The sequence below is a fragment of the Aptenodytes forsteri genome, unplaced genomic scaffold (assembly GCF_000699145.1).
Source record: "Aptenodytes forsteri isolate BGI_AS27 unplaced genomic scaffold, ASM69914v1 Scaffold6, whole genome shotgun sequence".
Lineage (NCBI taxonomy): Eukaryota > Metazoa > Chordata > Aves > Sphenisciformes > Spheniscidae > Aptenodytes > Aptenodytes forsteri.
In genome coordinates, this window is record NW_008795709.1 from 867146 (window position 1) to 888175 (window position 21030).

The 21030-nt window shown below is 42.6% G+C and overlaps 1 protein-coding gene across 1 annotated transcript in view; it reads right to left on the reverse strand.

Annotated features, from left to right (window-relative positions):
- Positions 1-1440: 1440 nt before the first annotated feature.
- GATB (glutamyl-tRNA amidotransferase subunit B) overlaps positions 1441-21030 on the reverse strand; it is a 46024-nt gene continuing 26434 nt past the window's right edge. Inside the window, exons 8-14 of the mRNA XM_009283351.1 lie at positions 19575-19659; positions 19170-19214; positions 17543-17732; positions 11169-11302; positions 10677-10755; positions 4477-4611; positions 1441-1910 (exon numbers count right to left, since the gene is read on the reverse strand). Of these exons, the coding sequence (XP_009281626.1) occupies positions 1782-1910; positions 4477-4611; positions 10677-10755; positions 11169-11302; positions 17543-17732; positions 19170-19214; positions 19575-19659 (797 nt within the window). The 3' untranslated portion in view covers positions 1441-1781. The remainder of the gene's footprint in view (positions 1911-4476; positions 4612-10676; positions 10756-11168; positions 11303-17542; positions 17733-19169; positions 19215-19574; positions 19660-21030) is intronic.

Consider the following 21030-nt stretch of genomic DNA (forward strand, 5'->3'; position numbering starts at 1 on the left):
GAGGTTTTGGTTTGGTTTTTGGGGGGGTGGGGTTTTTTTGAAGGGTCACGGGTTTTGATTGCAACCATGCTACTGCTTTTTGTCAGCTGTATGACTTCTGAATTGTAAAGTTATTTCTATGTGATAATGGGTATATATTTTATTCATTAAATGGATTTGAAAGCCACGGGTTTTTGTTTCCTTCTAATTAAGAGTTCACACTTGAACCGTGAGCCAGTTTGTACAGAAATGTCCTCTTCGAGACGTACATTAGCACTACTACTCATGAGAATGAACCGCCATCAACCTCGTTGGAACTAGTGTTGCAAGCACCCCATTTGCAAAAGGTGACTGAAGCCCCAGGGCCATACCTGCGGCACTCCTGTGACAACGTGTGCCCTGCAGACAGATCCTAAAGAACAATGCTGAAGAAGTATCTCCGAGATAAATGTGACCTTTAAAATGTATGGCTTAGCAGCCTCCAGAGGGATTTAAGAACTTCAAACCCCTGGTACTAAATGGGATTTCTTTCCCCAGTAAATGTAAATTTGATAGGCTGCCTCTAGTTGCGTTTCCTGTTAATGATTTGATCAGCTAAAGTGGGTTGGGACTGGGAAGTTAACTCTAGGACCCTGGATTTCAGTGGGTACTTAAAGCTAGGAGCTGAGAAATGGAAGGTATTAAAAAAAAAAATGGCATAAAACACTCCTTAAGATTAAACAGTGGAGCAGACTCTGGAACCCAGCTGAATCCTGCTCGGTTTTGGTAAGCCAACTGCATGTTCACTTCCTTCCACAACGTGGATGCAGGTCCAGGTGACAGCAGAAAGCCACGTGCCAGAGAAGCATCCAGCCCTGGGCTTGGAGCATTTGTAACATGGGGTCAAGTTCACGTCAGCAGAGAGAAAAAACAAGCTGGAGCAAACGGTCCCTTTACTGAGCTACTGCATAAAAGAAAGGCACTACTTGTTCCTCTGTAGGTGGTGCAGGGCCGGCACAAGCACGTCTGCTATGCTGAACCTCACAGGCCAAAACGGGATGTGAACCCCGAAGGGCTCAGGCATGCAGCTGTTAGGCGCTCTTCAGAACTGAAAGAGCTGCGAGTAGGCAAAGCAGCTGTTTGGGTACACAAGGAGAAGGCGAGCAAACAATCTGACACTAATTATTAGATGCAGGCACTTAGATCTGTTTGTGGCACTAGCCTCAGGCACGCACTTAGGCAGCTAGCGACTTCATCCTTTCCCCGTATCTCAGAAACCAGGAAGAATGATAGCAGCGGACGGGTTTTGTCCCTTCTGCTAGGCATGGAGGCACACGTGGTCTTCTTAATTACTGCTAGGTGTTTTAATCATTGTTACTAGCGTGCTCACACTGATTTCCAGTGAGTTATTAGCGTGCACCACCAGCTTTTGCATTCAAGATCTGTGAATTTCCCTTCTCACAAAAAGGCAGCTAGAAAAGCTGAGTTTACACTTGCTTTATTACAAAACTAACCACTGCAGCTTCAGCTCTCTGCGTACTCACAGATACCTCTGGGAACTTGTTTCCCATGTCTGTGTGGAAATCACATTTCCGAGTGCCACACCAAAGTGAGGGAGCTGCAAATGACTGTATCATCTCCTGCTATTCTTTTGCTCATCTGCCTTTGGCTGATGCATCCGGGGAAGGCTAGGATGTAATGCTGCTTGAAGTATAACCAACAGTCCTGATGATACACGAGGAGGCACCAAAGTTCATTTGCAGTGAACCAGACAGAACGAAGCATGTGCTTTCTGTAGATACTTGGGCGGTTTTCTCTTGTGGCTACTCTGACAGCTTCTTCTCTAGTAATTGCTTCACCAGAGCAGGATTGGATCGTCCTTGTGTTTCTCTTTGTACCAGGCCAATTAACTTATTTAGAACTTTTTGATTTCCTGCTTTTATCGCCATAACCTTTAAAGAAAAAAAAAAATCAACAGGCACCACTGTTACAGTAAACCTGGACATTTTCACTCATTCACAGCCAAGGTATGAATATTTTTGTCCTCTGGACCACTGTGGTAGAATACTATACTTGGGGCTAAGATGTTATTTATAAAAACTGCCGTCAGCTTTGCAATAAGCTCCTGCTCTGCTCCCATGAGACAACAGCAAGTCCCTACAGCAGCAGGGCCTTACAACTAATAGAAAGATCTCCTCTTATTGAAAAAGTCAGAAAACAGTTTTGGATTTTAACAGCATCTGCAACTTGAACAGCGACTTCCGGAAAAGGAGCCAGAAAAATGAGACTGGCTTCTTTTTGCTAATAGGATCTACCTTTTTACTCAATATACTGTTCAGTTATAACAAGTAATGTGCATCGAATTACAATCTATTGGATAGTATCTGTGAGGTCCTTCAAGTGCAGACATAGGTGTTTTTGTACCAGCATGTTATTTCCTTTAAGCAAGGAATCCTTTGCAACACAGCAATTAACTAACTGATCAGAAATACGACCTCCTATCAGACAGCTAGTGTTTGAGGCACAGTCACCTGCAAAATAGCAAGGGCCATATTTAGAAGCTAAGTAAGGACACCGAAAAAAAAGCACTAGAAATTTCACTTTCAGGCATTTCTAAAGGAGATGCTACTGCTGATTGATAGACAAGCTTCTGCCCTTCATATTGTTTGTGTGGCAGGGAAGACATTCTCCACATTGTCAGAGTTACCGGGCAAAACACGATGGCTTCAATTAAACAGGATGTTGTAATTACAGATCTTAAGGGAAGGACTGCGAACATATGAACCACCCACTGTGCCAATACCAAGCACAAATGCAAATATTGCTACTCATTACGGTATCTGAATTATTGGCAGTCTAAAATCTTCTCTGTAGTGTCACAATATGGAAAGGACTCATTACTCCTGATCTGCTAGAAATTACCTACATGGGGCAGAATACAGTACAATCCAGATACTGTGTTTTCATAAAGTGCTCAGTGTTGGCTTGAGCAACTGTTTGCAAGTTAGTTCATTTTAAAGAAAGTTACTATCAAAGAAGCGAGGCATACTTTTTTTTTCCCCCCGGCAGGTACTCAGCAAACGCTATTTTCTAAGGTAAGCTCTCGCAGCAATTTAAAGCAATGAATTACAGGCCTTTCAGGCAGCTTTTGCCTTGGTGAAAGGTCACCTGGAAAAAGTAGGGAAGTGAGGCCATTCTACTGCATTCAGCTTGACTAAAACAGTGGAAAACAGAGAGGAATTACATTCTCGGAGAAAGCATTATTATTGAAATGGGAGTGTAGTTATGGACCTTCGGCTTCTGCACTTCCCCATCAGTTCTAATGTTCTTTCTATCCACACTTGTGCTTCCGTACCAGTCTGAAAATACAGCGGCACTTTTATCAGGCTCTGCAAATGAGTCAGCCTGATGGAGGTCACGCCGACCTACTGCAAGCTCATTTTCTTTATCAAAAGCTCTTGCAGAGCTGTTAGCATCCCCCAGTGAGATCTCGGGTGGGTGGTATTGTTCTCAGAAGATGTTAATGTTTTTTTCCAAATGGCAAATGTATCTAGACAATGTTTACGTTAGAAGGAAGCTATTCACTTCTGCTTTTACATTTTCGCTCCAGAGAACTTCTAAGCACTTGTTTTCATTTTGCTTTTTATAAAGCAGGTTTTAGACTCTGTCAAGATCCCTTCCCGCTCCTCCCCTTCACGATCAACAAGGTTTTTTTCCCTTTTTCCTGGCTCAGACCTCGTCAGACCGATGAGCCACGCAGGCTGCTGCGTGTCCTTCCAAGGAGATGGGGAAGAGCCAAAACCCCATCTTTCCTACCGCAGCATTTGCGCTGCTGCCACAGCCCAAGCAGCAGAACAGCAGAGCGGACAGCAGCTCTGGAGCCACCGATGCCACTGCCACGGGGGTCCGGCTCCTCCCCGCCCCACGGACATTGTCAGGCAGGACAGCCAGCTAGGCTCGTCTCTTTGGCAGTGGAAGGAGACAGGGAAGTGGCGAGGAGACAGATGCAAGTAAAATTTTTGCCTTGCCAGCCTCTGATGCAGTCTCTAATTCCATAACTAATATATGCCTTGCTGGAGGCAACTTCAATCTCCAGCTTCAAACAGTTTAACAGCATTGTCCTAATATCACAACAGATGACATAAAAATCAGAGTTATGTGGCCGGGTGGCCAGGTCAGGTTAATGGCAGTATAGCTGAAGAGGGAAAGGGCCCTACAGTTTTGCTTTGCTGCATTAAATTTTTTTTGGTCTCGCAGAATGACTTAGCACATTAGCCAGACTGGTGATTTCTTCTGCTGATCATCTTGCGTATGCTTCAGTTTCCAAAAAACCACTTAGTTAAATAAGAAAGGAGAAGAAAAGCCTGACAGTATCTGAGCAGCAGCTTTAATGCTCCTATACTGGCTCTAGAGCACAAATGCCAATCAAAAGGAGAAAAAAAAAAAGGCCATTTTAACCCCCCTTTTAGTGCCACAGACTGCCACAGTGCAAAAGCTTCCCAGCACCATCATAATCACCTCATTTTCTTGTCCATCAATCACCGCCTGGCAGATCTGTTCAAGCTCTTTTTGGTCCTGTATCAGTTCAAGTTTCTTTTCTTTAACAATTTCAAAAGGAGTCTTCCCTTCTCCCTTCCACAATTCCGCAAGCACCTGAAAACCACAATGAGTAGCGAAGGTCAGTGTCTTGACGTATCAATGTTGTTTACATGCAGCATTTCAGCTACTGATCCAAGAAGCCAGATTTTAGTTAAAGCAAGAGCAGATGATTGTCTAAACGTGAACAAACCCAAGATTTAATCCTGTGCCTCGCTGAAAAAGCTCTTGTACCCTCCTTCCTTTTCTGCCTCCTGAAATAAGACAAAGCATTTTCACTCACTCCATGAGTACAGGTTAATGGTTCGCAACCGGTGCTCTGCAGCCTACCGCAGTACTAGGAGCTGCCCGCCACTACCAGTGACGGTACCTGTTCAAAGAAGTTTGCCGAGCGCAGCCCCCGTCTACCTCGCTGCACTGAGCCGCTGCTCCCTCGCTGGGAGAGGGGGGGGCACCACGGCAGAGACTGTCACTGACCGCAAGGCTGTTCCTCAGGCAGTACTTGCACTCGTCTCACATTATTCACATGAACTGCCCGAGAGCAGTAAGAAAACGCATTTCCATGAGCAATGTCTCTGCTCGGGAACTGATAATTAGCTGACTACTGTACCAAGTCCAACGCCAGGTAACTCATCCCATTACCAGTCCTCATCAGCAAGCTGTAATGAGGACACGTATGACAAAGCAGAAGAAAAACAGTGCCGAGCAGGATGAATGCAGCAGCTCCAGCCCACCTGTGCATCACCTCCAAGTACTGGAATGCTGGGTGAACCCAGGCCTCCAGAATAACCACTTGTTAATGCTAGTGTGTTCTCCTATGCTGTAGCAGGGCTATCGCCCTGGAATAAATTTGAGAGAAGAGAACATTTATAAAAAAACTATTTCCTTGGGCAGTCATTTTCTGTATTCCCTTTGCTCTTATTTCAGAGCTGTGGGAGGAGAGAAAGAAAACCCATATTAAAACAGCTGCTTGTGCTCTATCCTGAGCTGAAGATATAATTGTATGTTTGGGCCATTGCTGTGTACCAATATGGAAATGGATGTCACGTCAAAATTTCAGCGTTAAATACTCACTGCAGGATGAAGAAGAGGCTGGGATGGGGAGATGAGAAGGGGCATTCAAACTGCATGTTAAATAATTAGCAGGGCAGCAAGACAACTTAGGAAAAGTGAAGCATGTGGGATGGTATCTTAACTACCCCAGCAATTTTCTTCAGCATGAAGAATTTTCTGGTACAAAAGACCTTCAGTTAAACAATTCTGTAGCCACAACAGGTATTTAAGAACACTGAGACAATTCCTGCAGGAGATTTGTTTGCCAGTGGTACCCCAAAGCTTTTTATGGGATCTTATCACTCTGCTGGAGACCTTGAGAGGGTAATGACACGCAGCTGTATTGTGGCAGCTACATCTTGTTTTTTCCCTGTAAGAGGGTTAAAGGCAGATCACAACATTAAAGTTACTGATAAGCAGCCAGAGTTACAACCGCTATAAGTAAAGCTTTCAGCTGTTTATGTCTAAATAAATCAGTGGAGTATATGATGTCTTCTACAAGATCTTCCTTCTAGTGCAGTACTTAAAAACCATCATGCCAGTGCTACCTGGAATACCCCTAGAAAGAAATACATCCAACAGAGATTCAACCTGTCTGCAGCCGCTTGCCTTTTTTTTGTTGCACTCCATTGCTACCCCAGGCAGCCCCCTCCCGCTCCTTCCCTGAGGGACCAGGCAGGAAGCTTTCTGTCCTCGAGGCCTCCCAAGGCACCGGGATGGTACATCACCCCTCAGAAGGAGCCCTGTGCTCTTTGCACGGCACAGCCCATAGCAAACACCCTGGAGAGTCTGAAGCACTGCACAAATCAGGGGCCGGACAATGAATAAGCCATATCGCTCTCCTGGAAAAAGGTAGATGTGATTTTTAGGACTGGTGTGTATTCAAGCAGGATGCCACGGGCTGCAGGAGGGTAAAATCTGCAACAAAAAAAATCTACGCAGCTGACCATGGCAGAGTTACCCAGGAGCAACTCGTACATCAGGCTGACTTAGATCAGGGGCCGGACAGCCTGACAGTCAGACATCCAGCTCTGATTCTCGGCTATTCCTATGCCAAACATCTCCTGGCACTGAGAAAAGCTTGCCCATTAGAAACCTTGAAGGCACCAGATTTTCCCTGTGACATTTGCACCGTGTGTACTTTTCAATTTGGTAACAAGCATCTCCACTTAGCTAGTAGAGCAACAATGTTACCAAGGCACTTGCTTGTTTACAGGTACTAGGAAAGCAGAAAGAGATGTGGCCAAGACCTGTCAAAGATGCACTTTTAAAAACGTGTTTCTCCACTTGGCAAGGAGTAAGAATCTAAAGAAAGCAGTTTAAAAAATGATTTCAACTCATTTACAAAAACTGCCTGCACCAGAACAGGAGGATCAAATTATGGAGTCTCCAGAGCCAAAATGAGAATCTCAGGCTTCATTGCCATTACTGAAATCTCAGTAGTTTCTACTATTGATTCTTGCCTGAGCGTGATTAGATTTTAATGATGTTCTGCGGTCTCTACCTACACAGGCATAGCAGCAAACCACTGGTCAAGATGAATTAATCAGGACTTACATGTCTGGTTGCCATGGGCATCATATCAAACATTTTGCAACTGGTGAACGTGCCAGCTGACTGCTGTGCCTGGGAACGCTCCAACTGGAAACCCTATCTGCAGTGATTTGCTGCCAAGGGTGGGAGGGAAGCAGCAGGCAGTACCACTCAAGTCAGTCCTGTGGGCATCTCTCCTTCCCAGTGACGGAAGCCTCGGTGTCTGGCAGTTGTCCCTCAGCCTCTGACAAAAGTAAGGGGCAGGCTGGGTCCAGTCCTCCAGATGGTATAGCCGTAATTGTCAAAGCAGACGGTTCTGTTTAGGTTTGTGTACTGTACTCATTTCCCTGCTATCTACTTTAAAGTAGGGGTGCCAAGTGGGTCTGTTGAAGTTATTCCTATGTGGGTGACCTATGCAACTGCAGAAGCAAACAAGACCTGGGGTTTGCTCTGCTCCATACCCTGCTACAGATCCCCGATGAACGCGTGACAAGGGTGCCCACGCAGAGTTGCTCCAGCATGGCTCTCGGCAGCAGGGGCAAGTTTCTGCTTCCCTGGCCCAGGAACCAGCCTCCTCCCATAATGCCGTAACTCAAAGGCAGGGTGCACTCACTGCCAGCCCTGCAAACGAGGAACGAGGCCCCATCTTGGGCATACTCCCCATCAGACTGGTTTCAGCCCTGGGTGAGAAGCACCGGCACCTCCCACTGCGGGCTTCAAAACGGTGCCTCTGGGGTGGGCCACAGCATGTGCCTGCACAGGTCCCCTGATCCAGGACACACCCCACAGCCCTGCACACTGGCAGAGCTGGAAGCTGCTCCCCTTTGCACAGGCACGCCAGTCTGAAACTGCTCTGGAGACCTCTGGAGTAGGATGCTATATTTGAATGCAAGTTGGGCGTGAGCTCTGTAATTACCTACGTGGTAATTATGTAAGCACACAGTGCCCTTTCCTTGGCATATGCATCCTACCATACAGTGTTCTGGGTCTATAATCAGTGTTCACAGCTTTTATCTGCGTGTATTTTAGTGCCTTATACAGCAGAGACCAAACACAAAACCTCTTAAAAAATTTAAACTGTTAACAGCTTCCTGCAGTGAGCATGTATGTGTATGCATGTCTGCACGCTCACCCCATTGAACTCTTCCATCCTTTCTCGTTGGATCTGTCTCTACCGCTGCAGTTCATCCTCCCCCACCCAAAGTGCTGCAATTCATCTGCTGTTGTGTATATATAGCCCTTTCTGCCCTCAGGCCAGCCAGTATCTCTGCCTACTGCTGAGAATTGTTATAAACATTTGTTATTCTTCTGACATGCAGGCAACCAAAATACTTTTCTAAATGTGGCAAGGTTTCTGCAGTTTGATAGCATCACTTAGTGATGGCAAACAGCACTATTATTTCTCTGTGTCCAATTTCAGGACACCGAGGACAACATGCACTTTACAAGGAGTTGGTAATTAAACAAGAAAAGCATCTCCAAAATTCTTGACATTTCATAACCTGTCAGAAGTGCTGGCATACAAATATATCACAAGGCAAGAAACTCCTGTAGAAGAGCATTAGTACCCTGTCTCTACCTGCACAAGGAAGCCAAGAGTTAAGACTGGAGTTCTGAAGCAGTCTTTCAAATGCAGACACCAAACTGACGGGTGTGCCATAACCCCGCAGGCACAGAACCGCTCTGCATTCCAATGTTTTTCCTATTAATACTTTATTTCATTTTTGAAGCTTTTACTTTTCCAATCCAAAAGTTCCAAATGCACGTGCCTGAAGTCAGGCACTTAAATCCTTATTTATAGAATCATAGAATAGTTTGGGTTGGAAGGGACCTCTAAAGGTCATCTAGTCCCAGGGACATCTTCAACTAGATCAGGTTGCTCAGAGCCCCGTCCAACCTGACCTGGAATGTTTCCAGGGATGGGGCATCCACCACCTCTCTGGGCAACCTGTGCCAGTGTTTCACCACCCTCAGCGTAAAAAATTTCTTCCCTATATCTAGTCTAAATCTACCCCCCTTTAGTTTAAAGCCATTCCCCCTTGTCCTGTCGCAACAGGCCCTGCTAAAAAGTCTGCCGCCACCTTTTTTATAAGCCCCCTTTAAGTACTGACAGGCTGCAGTAAGGTCTCCCCAAAGCCTTCTCTTCTCCAGGCTGAACAACCCCAACTCTCTCAGCCTTTCTTCATAGGAGAGGTGTTCCATCCCCCTGGTCATTTTCATGGCCCTCTTCTGGACCCGCTCCAACAGGTCTGTGTCTTTCTTATGCTGAGGGCTCCAGAGCTGGACACAGTGCTCCAGGTGGGGTCTCCACCAGAGCAAGTAGAGGGGTGACGCCTCTCATATGCAGCTGGCTATTCACAGAAGCAGACCAACAACAAGACCAACTTAATTAAGAACCACAAGCATCTCAAAAAAAGAAAACAACAAACCGGGAAGTTTAAGTATCTCCAAGTTGGGTAAAGAGCCACATTTGCAACAGTTACAACTGGTTTATAATCATGCAAAAAAAAAGTGAACAGACTTCAGTACTATTCCAAAGTTGTACTTGGATTAAATCAGTATGTGCTAGAAAGATGGAAACCTGCCCTGTGTATTTGAGAAGTGTTAAAAGCTTGAAAGCAGACAAGCAAGTTAAATATCTTCATAAACAGTTTCACTGATGAACACCTGAGAAGAAGCAGTCATCTAATGTACTTGTCTAGAGTATAATAATTAATCTGAAAAGACAATGCATTCCACATAAATGAGCCGGCAACAATTTAAGGTGAATGACAGATTATTCCCTATCACAAAAAAACTCCAAATTTTGTCTATAGACACAGCAGTCACCGTACCCATCATAAGCAGTTCACAATTTTAGATACAGATCATCAGGAGCTGCTTTTTCAAACTGTCCTAATCAAGATGCTATTTAAAAAGAGGGGGAAACTAGCTTTACCATCAGTACTTGCTTGAAAGGTCCATGATAGCACTTGCTCAAAGAAGCAAGGATAAAAGTAAGGCCAGACCTCTCCACTTTTAACTCAGGGGTACACCAAAGCAGAACTCTTTTTTTGTGACTACACTCAGGTGAATTATATCCTTTTCCACATGCTAATGCTTGGGAACGTAGACCTTACCATCCCTTAGTACCTAGCAGATACCCTCAGTTTAACTGCAAGTCATGGATTAACTCCCACTGACCTTTCACTCAGTGGGACTTGAACTGTGAAATTGAGATCTAGTGTCCAGTCTGCTCAGAAGCAGGATTTACTTATTTGACTTCAGTTCACATCGCTTAAATCTACTATTTGGCTTGTGCCCCCTTCTAACACTGAATATGTAGATGTATCTGTAAGATTACATACACGCGAGGCATTTTCATCTATTATATATATGTAGCAGATGATACAAAATTTATCCTTCATCAACACTCCAAATAATTTCCTTTTAAAGCAACTGATGTACTGGTACACACTGATTGATTATAAAATTCCTACACGAATGGAGTAAGCAGCCACAGATTCAAAGTACAGTAAAATCAAAAAGGTACTTACCTGCTTTGCTGCTGTAGAAGAAATTTCTTTTTTTTCTAGAAGGTTCAGAAGGTCAGCCAGGAGAAAAGAACTGACTGGGCTAGGGAAAAGGGGGCAGAAGTTACCTCAGAGAATAAGGTGAAGTAATATATCTAGGCTACTGTTGCTTGCCTAAAGACCACACAGTTTAGCATGACAAGCTAGTATTTTTCCTCATGATACGCTATATTCAACTTTGGTATTGATTGCCTGATTATGCCTTACCACTGTCACATTCCAAAGAAGGAAGAGACTGATTACTACTCTTAACTACACGGTCCTCTTCTCTGTAAGGTATTTGGTTGACTTCATTCAGCATGACAGCATCAAGGCCTACGTAGTACTGCCTAGCATAACAAACTTCACAGATAATAACTAAAGCAGAAGCAAGCAATGGAGTGACACAATACTATTCATGGTACATGAGAAAAGGATCACTTTCGTTTCACCACGGTAGTAATCAAGAAGCCTGACCTTTCCTTTACTGTAAGGGAATGTTGTTTCAAATAACTGAGCAGGTCATTTAGAATCCAGCCGATCACTTTCTTTGGCTTCATCTGGGTCTGTTTTACCACATTTTCAAAGAATTCTGTTAATCCATCTTCATTCTGTTTAAGAAAAGTTAAATGCATCAAAAAGATACCAGAGTGCAAACATGTTTAATTATACAATTACATTTGGCGTATAAATACTCAATCCTAAAGTAAACTTAGTTTTGTGAATTCACTGTGAAGTCACAAGACTTTAGTGTAATTTTATTAACGTAACAGCAAACAAACTATGTTACATCTAGAATAGGTACACACAGCTTATCTGCCAGCCTGTCTGTTTCAATGGAACTTCCAATAAAGGAGTGATCTTTTTTTCTTAACTCCTCCCTAAAATTAGCATTTGGGGAGAAGCTTACTCATCTCCTCATGTGTTTTAAATATGTATAATGCTAGAAAATACAATGCTGCCATCTAACAGGCTGTCATGCTACCTTTTACCAAGAAGAAATTTTTCTTGAAACTATTTACAGATATTTCACTCTTGATCTTGCAATCGCTTCTATTTATTTTGGATTGAAGGAGTAAGTTTAACTTGCATTCACCCTTCAATAATATGGAAAGGTCACACTGGAAGAAGCAAGGTTTTATTTTTCTAGTTTTTTCAGAGAAGCTATGTAAGCTTTTCCACAGCACCCTAAATGCTCAGAAGGTATGACAGTAGGGGATTCAATTTATAGCCTAAGAGAAATCTGAGATTGTTTTTAGAAGAACAGATACTGCACAGTCTGTTGAATGCTGTGCTGTTTGTCATCAAGGCATTGATGGATCTTTAACTGTAGCATAGAACTCATTAGGTCTACTGAAGGCTGAAGAGATATTAAGTGGCAGCTCCTACCTTTTCAAGAAGGAATCCAAATCCAGCGTGCCACTGGACTTCTGCAGTGTGTGGCATAACTGCACAGGAGGACAAGCCAGCTCTCAGAAGTTGTGAGAGGTAACAGTTTAGAGACAGCCAAGGAGCTATTCTAGGCATACTATCATCACAGCAAAAACATTTTCCAAGCTCATACTGACTGCAGCCAGATCTCTCTGAACAGTTCTGAGCAAAAAGAGTGCAGGTACACACTAAACCAAAGCCTGACTTTTCCACTCAAACACATCCCGTCAGAACAGTCTCACTTGCCCTTGTTTTTAAAGGCAATTTATCAGCATAGCAATACAGAATTTTAGACTTTCCTCCTCAAAACTTTCACAACACAAACTTCCAACAGCTCTAGATACCACATTTTTCATTGGTAATGATGTATGGCTTTTGAGAAGACTGCAGACTACTGCTCTCTGTTCTGTGAAACAGAACAAAATGTACTTAGATTAATGGTTGATGTGCTGTAAAACTGGTGTGACAAAAATCAGACCCGTTCCCTTTACCTTGAGACTGTGAGCAAAGAAACCAAGTTCTCAGCCTAGGAAAGCCACTGAGGTCTTTTGTGAACCAAGGTAAATCTTGTAACTCCCCCTATTTATCCATCTAATACACACAAAACATAATTCCCTTCTTTTCCAGTGTTCTTACAAATTTAACTAGCAGTTACTTTCTAATCAAATAATGTAAAATCTAAGGCTAAATAGACTAGAGGAACAAATTTGGCTTAAAAAAAACAGTAAAGGAATGACATGATTACCAAAGTACAGTAAACTTGATTAAAACCCGTGTGTGTGTTAAGTGGAATTACTAAAATTATGCATTACTAAATACTGTACTCTTTCTAATTCACCTCAGGATTCATTAGCACAAACAAACACTGATTATTTAAACAGCAGGTTCCCTTCCACAAAAACACCTGTCTAATTTAGGTAGGAAAAAGTGAGCATGTATAAATGCGCTCGTTTCTTTACACTTGCTGCAGACGGTTTTACAAACACTCCAGGCAGAGTAGGTCTAGCTACAACATTATGCACACAAAAACAATGTCTGCGGATGCCACATGTCTGAATGCAGGCTACACAACCCAGACGCAGCATGTCCAACCCTTTCATCATGTATAGGCTGGAGAGCGTATCTCTAGCAGTAGGCACATTCACATTTCTGGATACCAATAACCTGGCTGGAGCTCCAGCTCTGACTCTACCGCCAGACCTTTGAAAAATCAAGGACAAACATACCCAGCCTTCACATTTTAATCAGATCATTCCCAGGCAGCAAGAGGAGAAAAGCCCAGGAATACTCAGACAGACAGACTTTTGTATGCTACCAGGTACCGAACCCCATACTCACTACTTGTGCACATAAAACCAGACACATTCCGCAAAATTCCTTTGCATTTCATTTTGGGCGACTGTCATTTTCTGTAGCCAAAGAGTAGGAAAACCCAGCAATGCTAGACTGAAATGAATACGGCAGAATGTCAAAACATCAAAATGACTGACAGAAATGAAACATTTTCCTTATTTTCTTGCCATATTAGAAAAATGCAGGCATAACTTGATTAGCTTCAATTTCTAGATACTGTACTACTTCAACTTGACTTTAATTTGTTCTGCATTTTGGTCAACTTTCTTCATGCCAAATTCACTCCAACTACCAACACAGACACACACTTGTCCCTTGCGATAGATCTGAGCTGAAAACCACTGCACGCTCTAACGTGCTGGTTTACAGGAACGCTAACTGACTGTTCTCACTTAATTCTGAATAACGTATTTTAATCTTCATAGAAGGAAAACCAGAAATCTGGAATTGCAGCACCGTGTTTGTGGGCCAGGCCCCCTCGGTGCTCCCATTACACTCCAAATATGCTGTAATTTATTCATTAGAGTCTGCTTTCTTATTCCCATTTTCACCATCACAGTTCCCACAATAACCAACTGTGAGATAACAACTGCTGCAAAAATGTGCAAGATCGTCAGGGAAAAAAACAGAAAATCTAGCCTATTAAAGCAGACAAGCAGAGCAGTCAAAGAAAGTTCAAACTTTTTCCTACAGCTTCTTAAAAAATGATTGAAGTTCTAAAAATAAGCATAAAGTCACCTGCACACCAATGTGAATGAGGACGGCATGTCATAAACAAAACGGTCAAAACCAACTTTGACAGCATCCCACTTTTGACTTTTTGACTGTTGGAAGGATTCACCAATGTAATTGTTTCACCAAAGCAATAAGCCCAGGTGGAACTGCCACTTTTATCTGAGTAAGCAGGGGAACAGTAAATGTACAGGAAGGCTTGGAGTTCAGATGAGAAAGGAAGTGATCAGACTGTTCTTTTCTAATGCTGTACTGTGGCAACTGATCTATTTTTTGGTTGGACCTCCTTGGACTTCAGCATGCTTTTTAAGAACAAAATGTCACATTAACATCTATGCCAATACATCTTACTTTTTTGACTCAATAGGAAGCAAGACAAAAATATTATACCATAACTGGCAAAGTTGTCAGAGATCCTTCTTGACTGAAGTATTTTCCAGCCTACCAGTTTACACAGCAAAGTAGAAACTGCATGCAGAAATTGAATACCCAAACACCATGGAGTCCACATGGCTCCAAGAATTGTATCTTTACGAATAAGAAGGGTTCTGCATGAAGAAAATCAGAAACTTCATTTATTTTTGCAATTTAGACAAAACTGTCAAAAAGTAGCAGTTTACACCTAAGAAATTTCAGCTATAAAGATATTAATAGGTAGTGCTCTCCTTCCATTTCAGTACATCTTGTAATTAGGCAAAGCAGAAGTCTCAGATTCTCAGTACTGCAGTACATACAGGTAGCTATTGTATACGAGAATAAAGCTCACAAGTAAGCTCGGAAACTAACTTGCATGCTGAAGTACAGTATTGTTTTATTATAACTTTGGCGCATAATGTTTTCTCTAACAAGTTGGCGCAGAACGGAGATTTTGCATTTTAGAGTCATCCCTCTACCGCTGCCATTTATTTAATGAGCACTCCTGGGCGCTCTAACCTGAAAGAATGCTCATTAGATTTGTGCATCTGGCCCTATCAGCAATCTTCTGCAACTTCTGATGTAAGCTTAACACAGCAATGGACATACTGTTTTCAGATGAATTAAGGTTAACTAGTCTCCCAGTGAACAGGCAAGCAACTTTTATGGAGAGTATACATGCTGACATTCTAATGCACAATAAAAGAAGACCCGCAATGAAGAACGCGTTCACTTCATGCATTCAAATGGATGCATTATCTTATTACAAGCTGAATCCCAGATTTCAGCTTGGAGCTCATTAATTGTTTTATACGTTGCAAAAAGGAAAAAAGTTAGAAGGGAAAAAGCAAAGGCAATAGTGGATTTCAGAGAACAGCTGGAAAGAAAGGGCAGTTGATGAGGCAGATATATAGGGCTAGTTGATAGAGAGGACAGAAACCACGCAGCAGAAGCCATCAATACTAGCAAACTTGAAACGTGCAAGAAGTGGGTTGATGCCAAGAGAAAGGAGTGAGTGTACTGGGTCTGGCTGGGATGGAGTTTATTTTCCTAAGAGCAGCCCATAGGGTGCTGTGTTTTGGATTTGCAAATAAAGCGGTGCTGACAACACATTGGTGTTTTGGCTACTGCTGAGCAGTACTTGCATAGCGTTAAGACTTTCTCTTTTTCCCACTCTGCCCCCCACAGTGAGTAGGCTGAGGGAGGGCACGAAGTTGGGCCGGGACACAACCTGGACAGCTAACCCAAATTGACCAAGGGGATATTGCATGCCATAAAACACCATGCTCAACAAGAAAAACTGAGGGAAGAGGATTTTTGGGGAGGTAGTCATTGGTCAGAGACTAGCTGCACATCAGTCTACTTGTGGAAGGTGGTGAGTGATTGCATTTGCATCACTTTTGGGTTTTTCCCTTCCTCTTTCCTTAACTTGTTAAGTGTCTTTATGTCAAACCATGAGTTTTCTTGCTTTTGCTCTTCATATGCTCTCCCCTGTCCCCCCCTGGTGGGGGGAATGAGTGAGCAGCTGTGGTGCTTAGCAGCTGGCGGGGGTCAACCCACCACAGAAGGGGAGAAGAATAAAAAAAGTCAGAAAAAAGAGTGCAGGACCTATCTGCCCTTCTGAGCTCTGTTTATTTTAATATGTGAGAAATATGTTGATGTGAAAAAATGCATGCATGGACAGGAATACTGGCTGCAAAATCACATTTTCCAGCTTATACAATGAGATAGAAAGGTAAGATACTACTGACACCTCTTGATGCTATCACTGCAGCCTCATGACTTTGATGAGACTTATGACTCACCTGCCCACCAAACAGTAAAAGATCTGCAACTCACTAAAATGGCTCACCACCACAAGAGCAGTTTTCCTAACAGCTTTCTTCAGAAGAAAGAACCATTTTTTTTCTGTAGAACCAGCTTCTGTACAAGTATATTAAATTACAGACACACAAAGGAAGGATATTAGGTAGTTGTTAGGTGCACTGCTCTCCCTCCGTTTATAGTCAAAGGAAAGAAACTCCTCCAGAGGACAATTTAAAGTACTTACGGTTCCGCTCTGAATCTTACTCTAAAGTCCTTTTCTTTTTGTCTCCACTAATCACAGAGGTAACCAAAGCAGGACACTGTCCTAGCTTAACTGGCTATGTGAAATGTCTAATCTTGGGTGGGTATACTAACCTCCACATAGAGTTATCATTGGCAGAGATGACGCAGCTTGTACTTAAGAAGCTTAAAGTCCTTTAGAATAATTTTGGAAGGTATGAGATTTTGCTGTCACTTCCTTATTTATATCCATATTTGCCACATCCTTTTCTTTCTCACCCCCTCTTCTGAACCTACATCTGCTAAATTGCATTGTGAGGGCAAAGTCGATGTTGTACAGCTGTTTTGTGTATTTACCTAAGAATAAGTCTGGTTTTTTTCAAAATAATGTGGAAGCCAGATCAACTGGGGCACGTGAAGCTGAAAGATTTAAACTTTGGGTTTTGCTTCTGCAGTCAGGAAAACACATCTATTAATTTGTTAAATACTGACAATGTGCCCAGCCTTGTACCAGACCCAAAGACAGGAAGAGCAGGCACTTGTAGATAAGGATTTGTCAGCAGGAAGTTGTACATTTGTTGCAGTCAGTCACGGGTGCATCCATGTGTAGACAGACAAGATCAATATTAAATAATAGTTATTTGACTGCACCTTGCATGAGAAATGCTTCTTCTAGGCACACTGTGTATGGTTTCTTTTTCCCACCCTTCTGTGTATATGGCTCCAAAGTACAAAGTATGCATTGGACATATTTCCAACTAAAAAAACCTCCATGAGAACTGACAGCTGGTTAATATGACATTTGTAAAGCTTTTCAAAAACGGTGCTACTTTGAAGTTTCTAGGCTTATTTTAGCACTTGATCAATAGACCTACCAATAAGGTGAAGCCATGTTCAGGAAGAATCCCATACCGTTCAACAAGCTTTGCTCTCTTCACACTGGGGAGGTCAGGAAGTCTCTCATGAATCCAATCAACGTTTACCACTTGCTGATGGTTCATATTAGCTGGCAAAGATTTAGCATCGTACAGAATCAATGGAGGAAGGTTTGGCTCTGGCATGAACCTAGTGAAAATTATTATTTTCAGTCAGAAGCTAAACAACAAGAAATAAAATTTGTATCACAAGTTTATGCTTACCTGGAATTCGTATTACTATTTCAACCAAACAAAATATTAAAAAATCATGACTTGGTAGATCACTGTTAAGTAATAAGAGATCAGCCCCCGAACTGCTGTAACGCCCCTATTTTCTTTCTTTGAGTATTTGCCACTGATTGTCAAAGAGTCAATGATAGAAAAGGGGTAATTAAAACACTTCTGCACCCAAAATAATAATAAAAAATAACAACAATAATAATAGATATGGAAACAACCCATTCCTTTTGGCATCAAGCATGAATTGTGGATCTGGACAAAACAGGAGCGGACTAGCAGGGAAAAACACAGCCAACTGCCAGGAGTGATCTGGGCAGGTTGCAATCTTTTCCATACTAACTTCAAAAATCTTGATGAAATCTCATGCTGTGCTAAAAGCAAAGTTACTGTGCTCAGCGGGGTGCCATCACAGAACAAAAGGCTCCCTTAAAGAGAAGGCCAATTCAAACCACTCGAATAACTGCGATTGAAGCAGAAACCTCACTTATATGATCAAATGAGGGGTTCAAAAATATCACAATAAAGGACATTGGGCACCTTCTACATTTACTATAATAATTTCTATTTCAAATCTGCCTAAACATAGATTTTAAGTTTAATGTATGATGTGCAGAAGTAAACTACAAAAAATCTGAAAAACGCCGTTTAATACTGCTCGTAATCTTAGTACTAGTAATAATCCTTCTGGTCTTTATTTGAAATATCTTAGACTCACCAGTTTTGCCTAGGTTTTCATGAATTTTCTTTTGCATTTGTTCGAATTAGTCTTGTTAAATAAGCCTCATGCCAGCCCCTACCATAGTAAGGAATTCATAAAATGATCACTGCCTTTTCTGCTGCATTTCTACAAAAAAGAATTTAAAAAGCAGATTTAAATTTAAAGTTTGTGGGATGTTTCCAACATCCTTGCTCTGCTCTAGTAAGATCAGTGGTAGAATATATGTAGATTTAAGCATGGAGCTATCTGAAAATCATTTCCCTCAGTATTTACTTAAAGCGGGAGCAATGCTTAACTCAGAATATTCTTACGTTTCATGTCAGGTATTCTTAAGAATACACTTGCACTGGCCACAAAGTAAACCTTCAACTTACCCACTTTGAGCTAAAGTACTCCAGCTTAGTTTTTGGGAAAGGTCTATGGGTTTTAGCAGAGATGAGACACAGTTCTAGATCTGAACTACTCGCACTGATTTTGATAGGTCTCCTCCCCTTCCAGTGGAAGGTAAACTTCCAATACATCCTCCCTATACTGACTAACTTTACATGGTCATTTCACTGACTACACTTAAGAAATGAAATAAATGCTCGGTTCTTGAAATGTTAACTTTATTAAAAAAAAAAATACCGATAATCCTGTTTTCCTTCTTTGTCTCTCATTGGTACAGTGCACCTAAAATACAAACAAAACAAGTAAGATGTGGTAAGAGGTACACCACAGAATTAGCTTTATGGCAAAAACACAAAACAAAAACTTCGCCTTGTGAAGAGCAGGAGAGCTTCTTAAAGCCACTTCAAAGAATGTGTGTAAGAGGGCAGTCATTTTCACACAGACACTGCTTGATGTAGCACGCAATCTGTTGTGAAAAAGCCTCACCTTTAAGAATAAATTACTACCTGTGAGGAGACCATGCTTGTGAACATTAGCTTTAGAAGACAAAAGTCTTCTATGCTACCTCTCCTGATCATGTCACTAGGTATCCGTGGCACTCTAAAACTGCTATTCCTGATGTTCCTCCAAAATAAAACTCACCCAAGCTTGGAATCAAAGGCTCTTGTTTCATTCAGAATTGTTCCTCCATTTTCAAGTTCTTCAATTTGCCTCTGTATTTCATAGTCTGACAGAAACAAAAGAAAAAAGAGTAAGCTTGTTATACTGCACTATTAGCTTTTGTGCACTCCACTATTTCATTTTTAACTGCTATGCAATAATGGAATAGTTTGTTGTTTTAACCTTAATGAAATCAAGAGCAGTAGTTACAGGCAGAATTATCAGTCACTGTCTCTCTCTCCAGCACTGTTTCTTTCTTTGCGTGTTTTCCTCATCTTCTTTCATTCCCTTTAAATAGAAAACATTTTCTCCCAGGCACTGCAGCCAAGCCATACATTGCTAGTGACCTTCCAATCACCCAGCTGAGTTTTCTTTTGGAGATGTACTAATCATCCTTTCTTGCTCATACCCAAGCTGCATCTGAACTTCATACACACCACCTACTCTACTCAGTGGAAAGCAATCGTCTACATTGGAGGACGCAGAGCTACTGCTAACATATTTCAGTGCTAAACATGCTAGGCATTGAAGCATCTGCTTTATTCTTCTTGCAGGCAGAGGTTTACCTCTGCAAGAAAACTGCAGACTAACACGGCTGTTATCCCCACAGTACCCCATACTAAGATTTATTTTGTCAGGGAGCAGCAAGAGCGGGGCTGCTCCACAAGGAGGGATAAGCCAGGAGCAGAGGATGACCACAGCACAGGCAGTGCCCTCACTGTCTGGTGCAGACCCACTGATCTGAACAGCATGGGCAGAGGCATGTGCTACTAACAGGGTCCTGTGACAGTCTCAGTCAAGGTGAGGGGATGAGTTGGGTCCAGGGCCACCCAGGGAGTTCAGTCAGAAGCAGCAGGAGGTAAGTCCAGAGACAGGACTGGGAACAAGACTACAGAACAGGTCCAAGGTCCATCAGGAGACAGGACTGAAAACTGGCACACCTGTGATGTAGCTCAGGCAAAGTGAAGGCCCCAGCCTGAGCTTAAGTTAAGCTTAAGTTTCCTTAAGCTTAAGCCTTGAGTGTTTATGGGTGAGGATGAGAGGGAAGGCCAACAAGTCAGATATCCTGTTGGGAGTCTGTTATAGACCACCCAACCAGGATGAAGAGGCAGATGAAGCATTCTACAAGCGGCTGGCAGAACTCTCACAATCGCTAGCCCTTGTTCTTGTGGGGGACTTCAACTTCCCGGATGTCTGCTGGAAATACAACACGGCAGAGAGCAAGCAGTCTAGGAGGTTCCTGGAGTGTGTGGAAGACAACTTCCTGACACAGCTGGTAAAGGAGCCTACCAGGGGAGGTGCCTCGCTCGACCTGCTGTTTACAAACAGAGAAGGACTGGTGGGAGATGTGGTGGTCGGAGGCCGTCTTGGGCTTAGCGACCATGAAATGGTAGAATTCTCCATTCTTGGTGAAGTAAGGAGGGGGGGCAGCAAAACC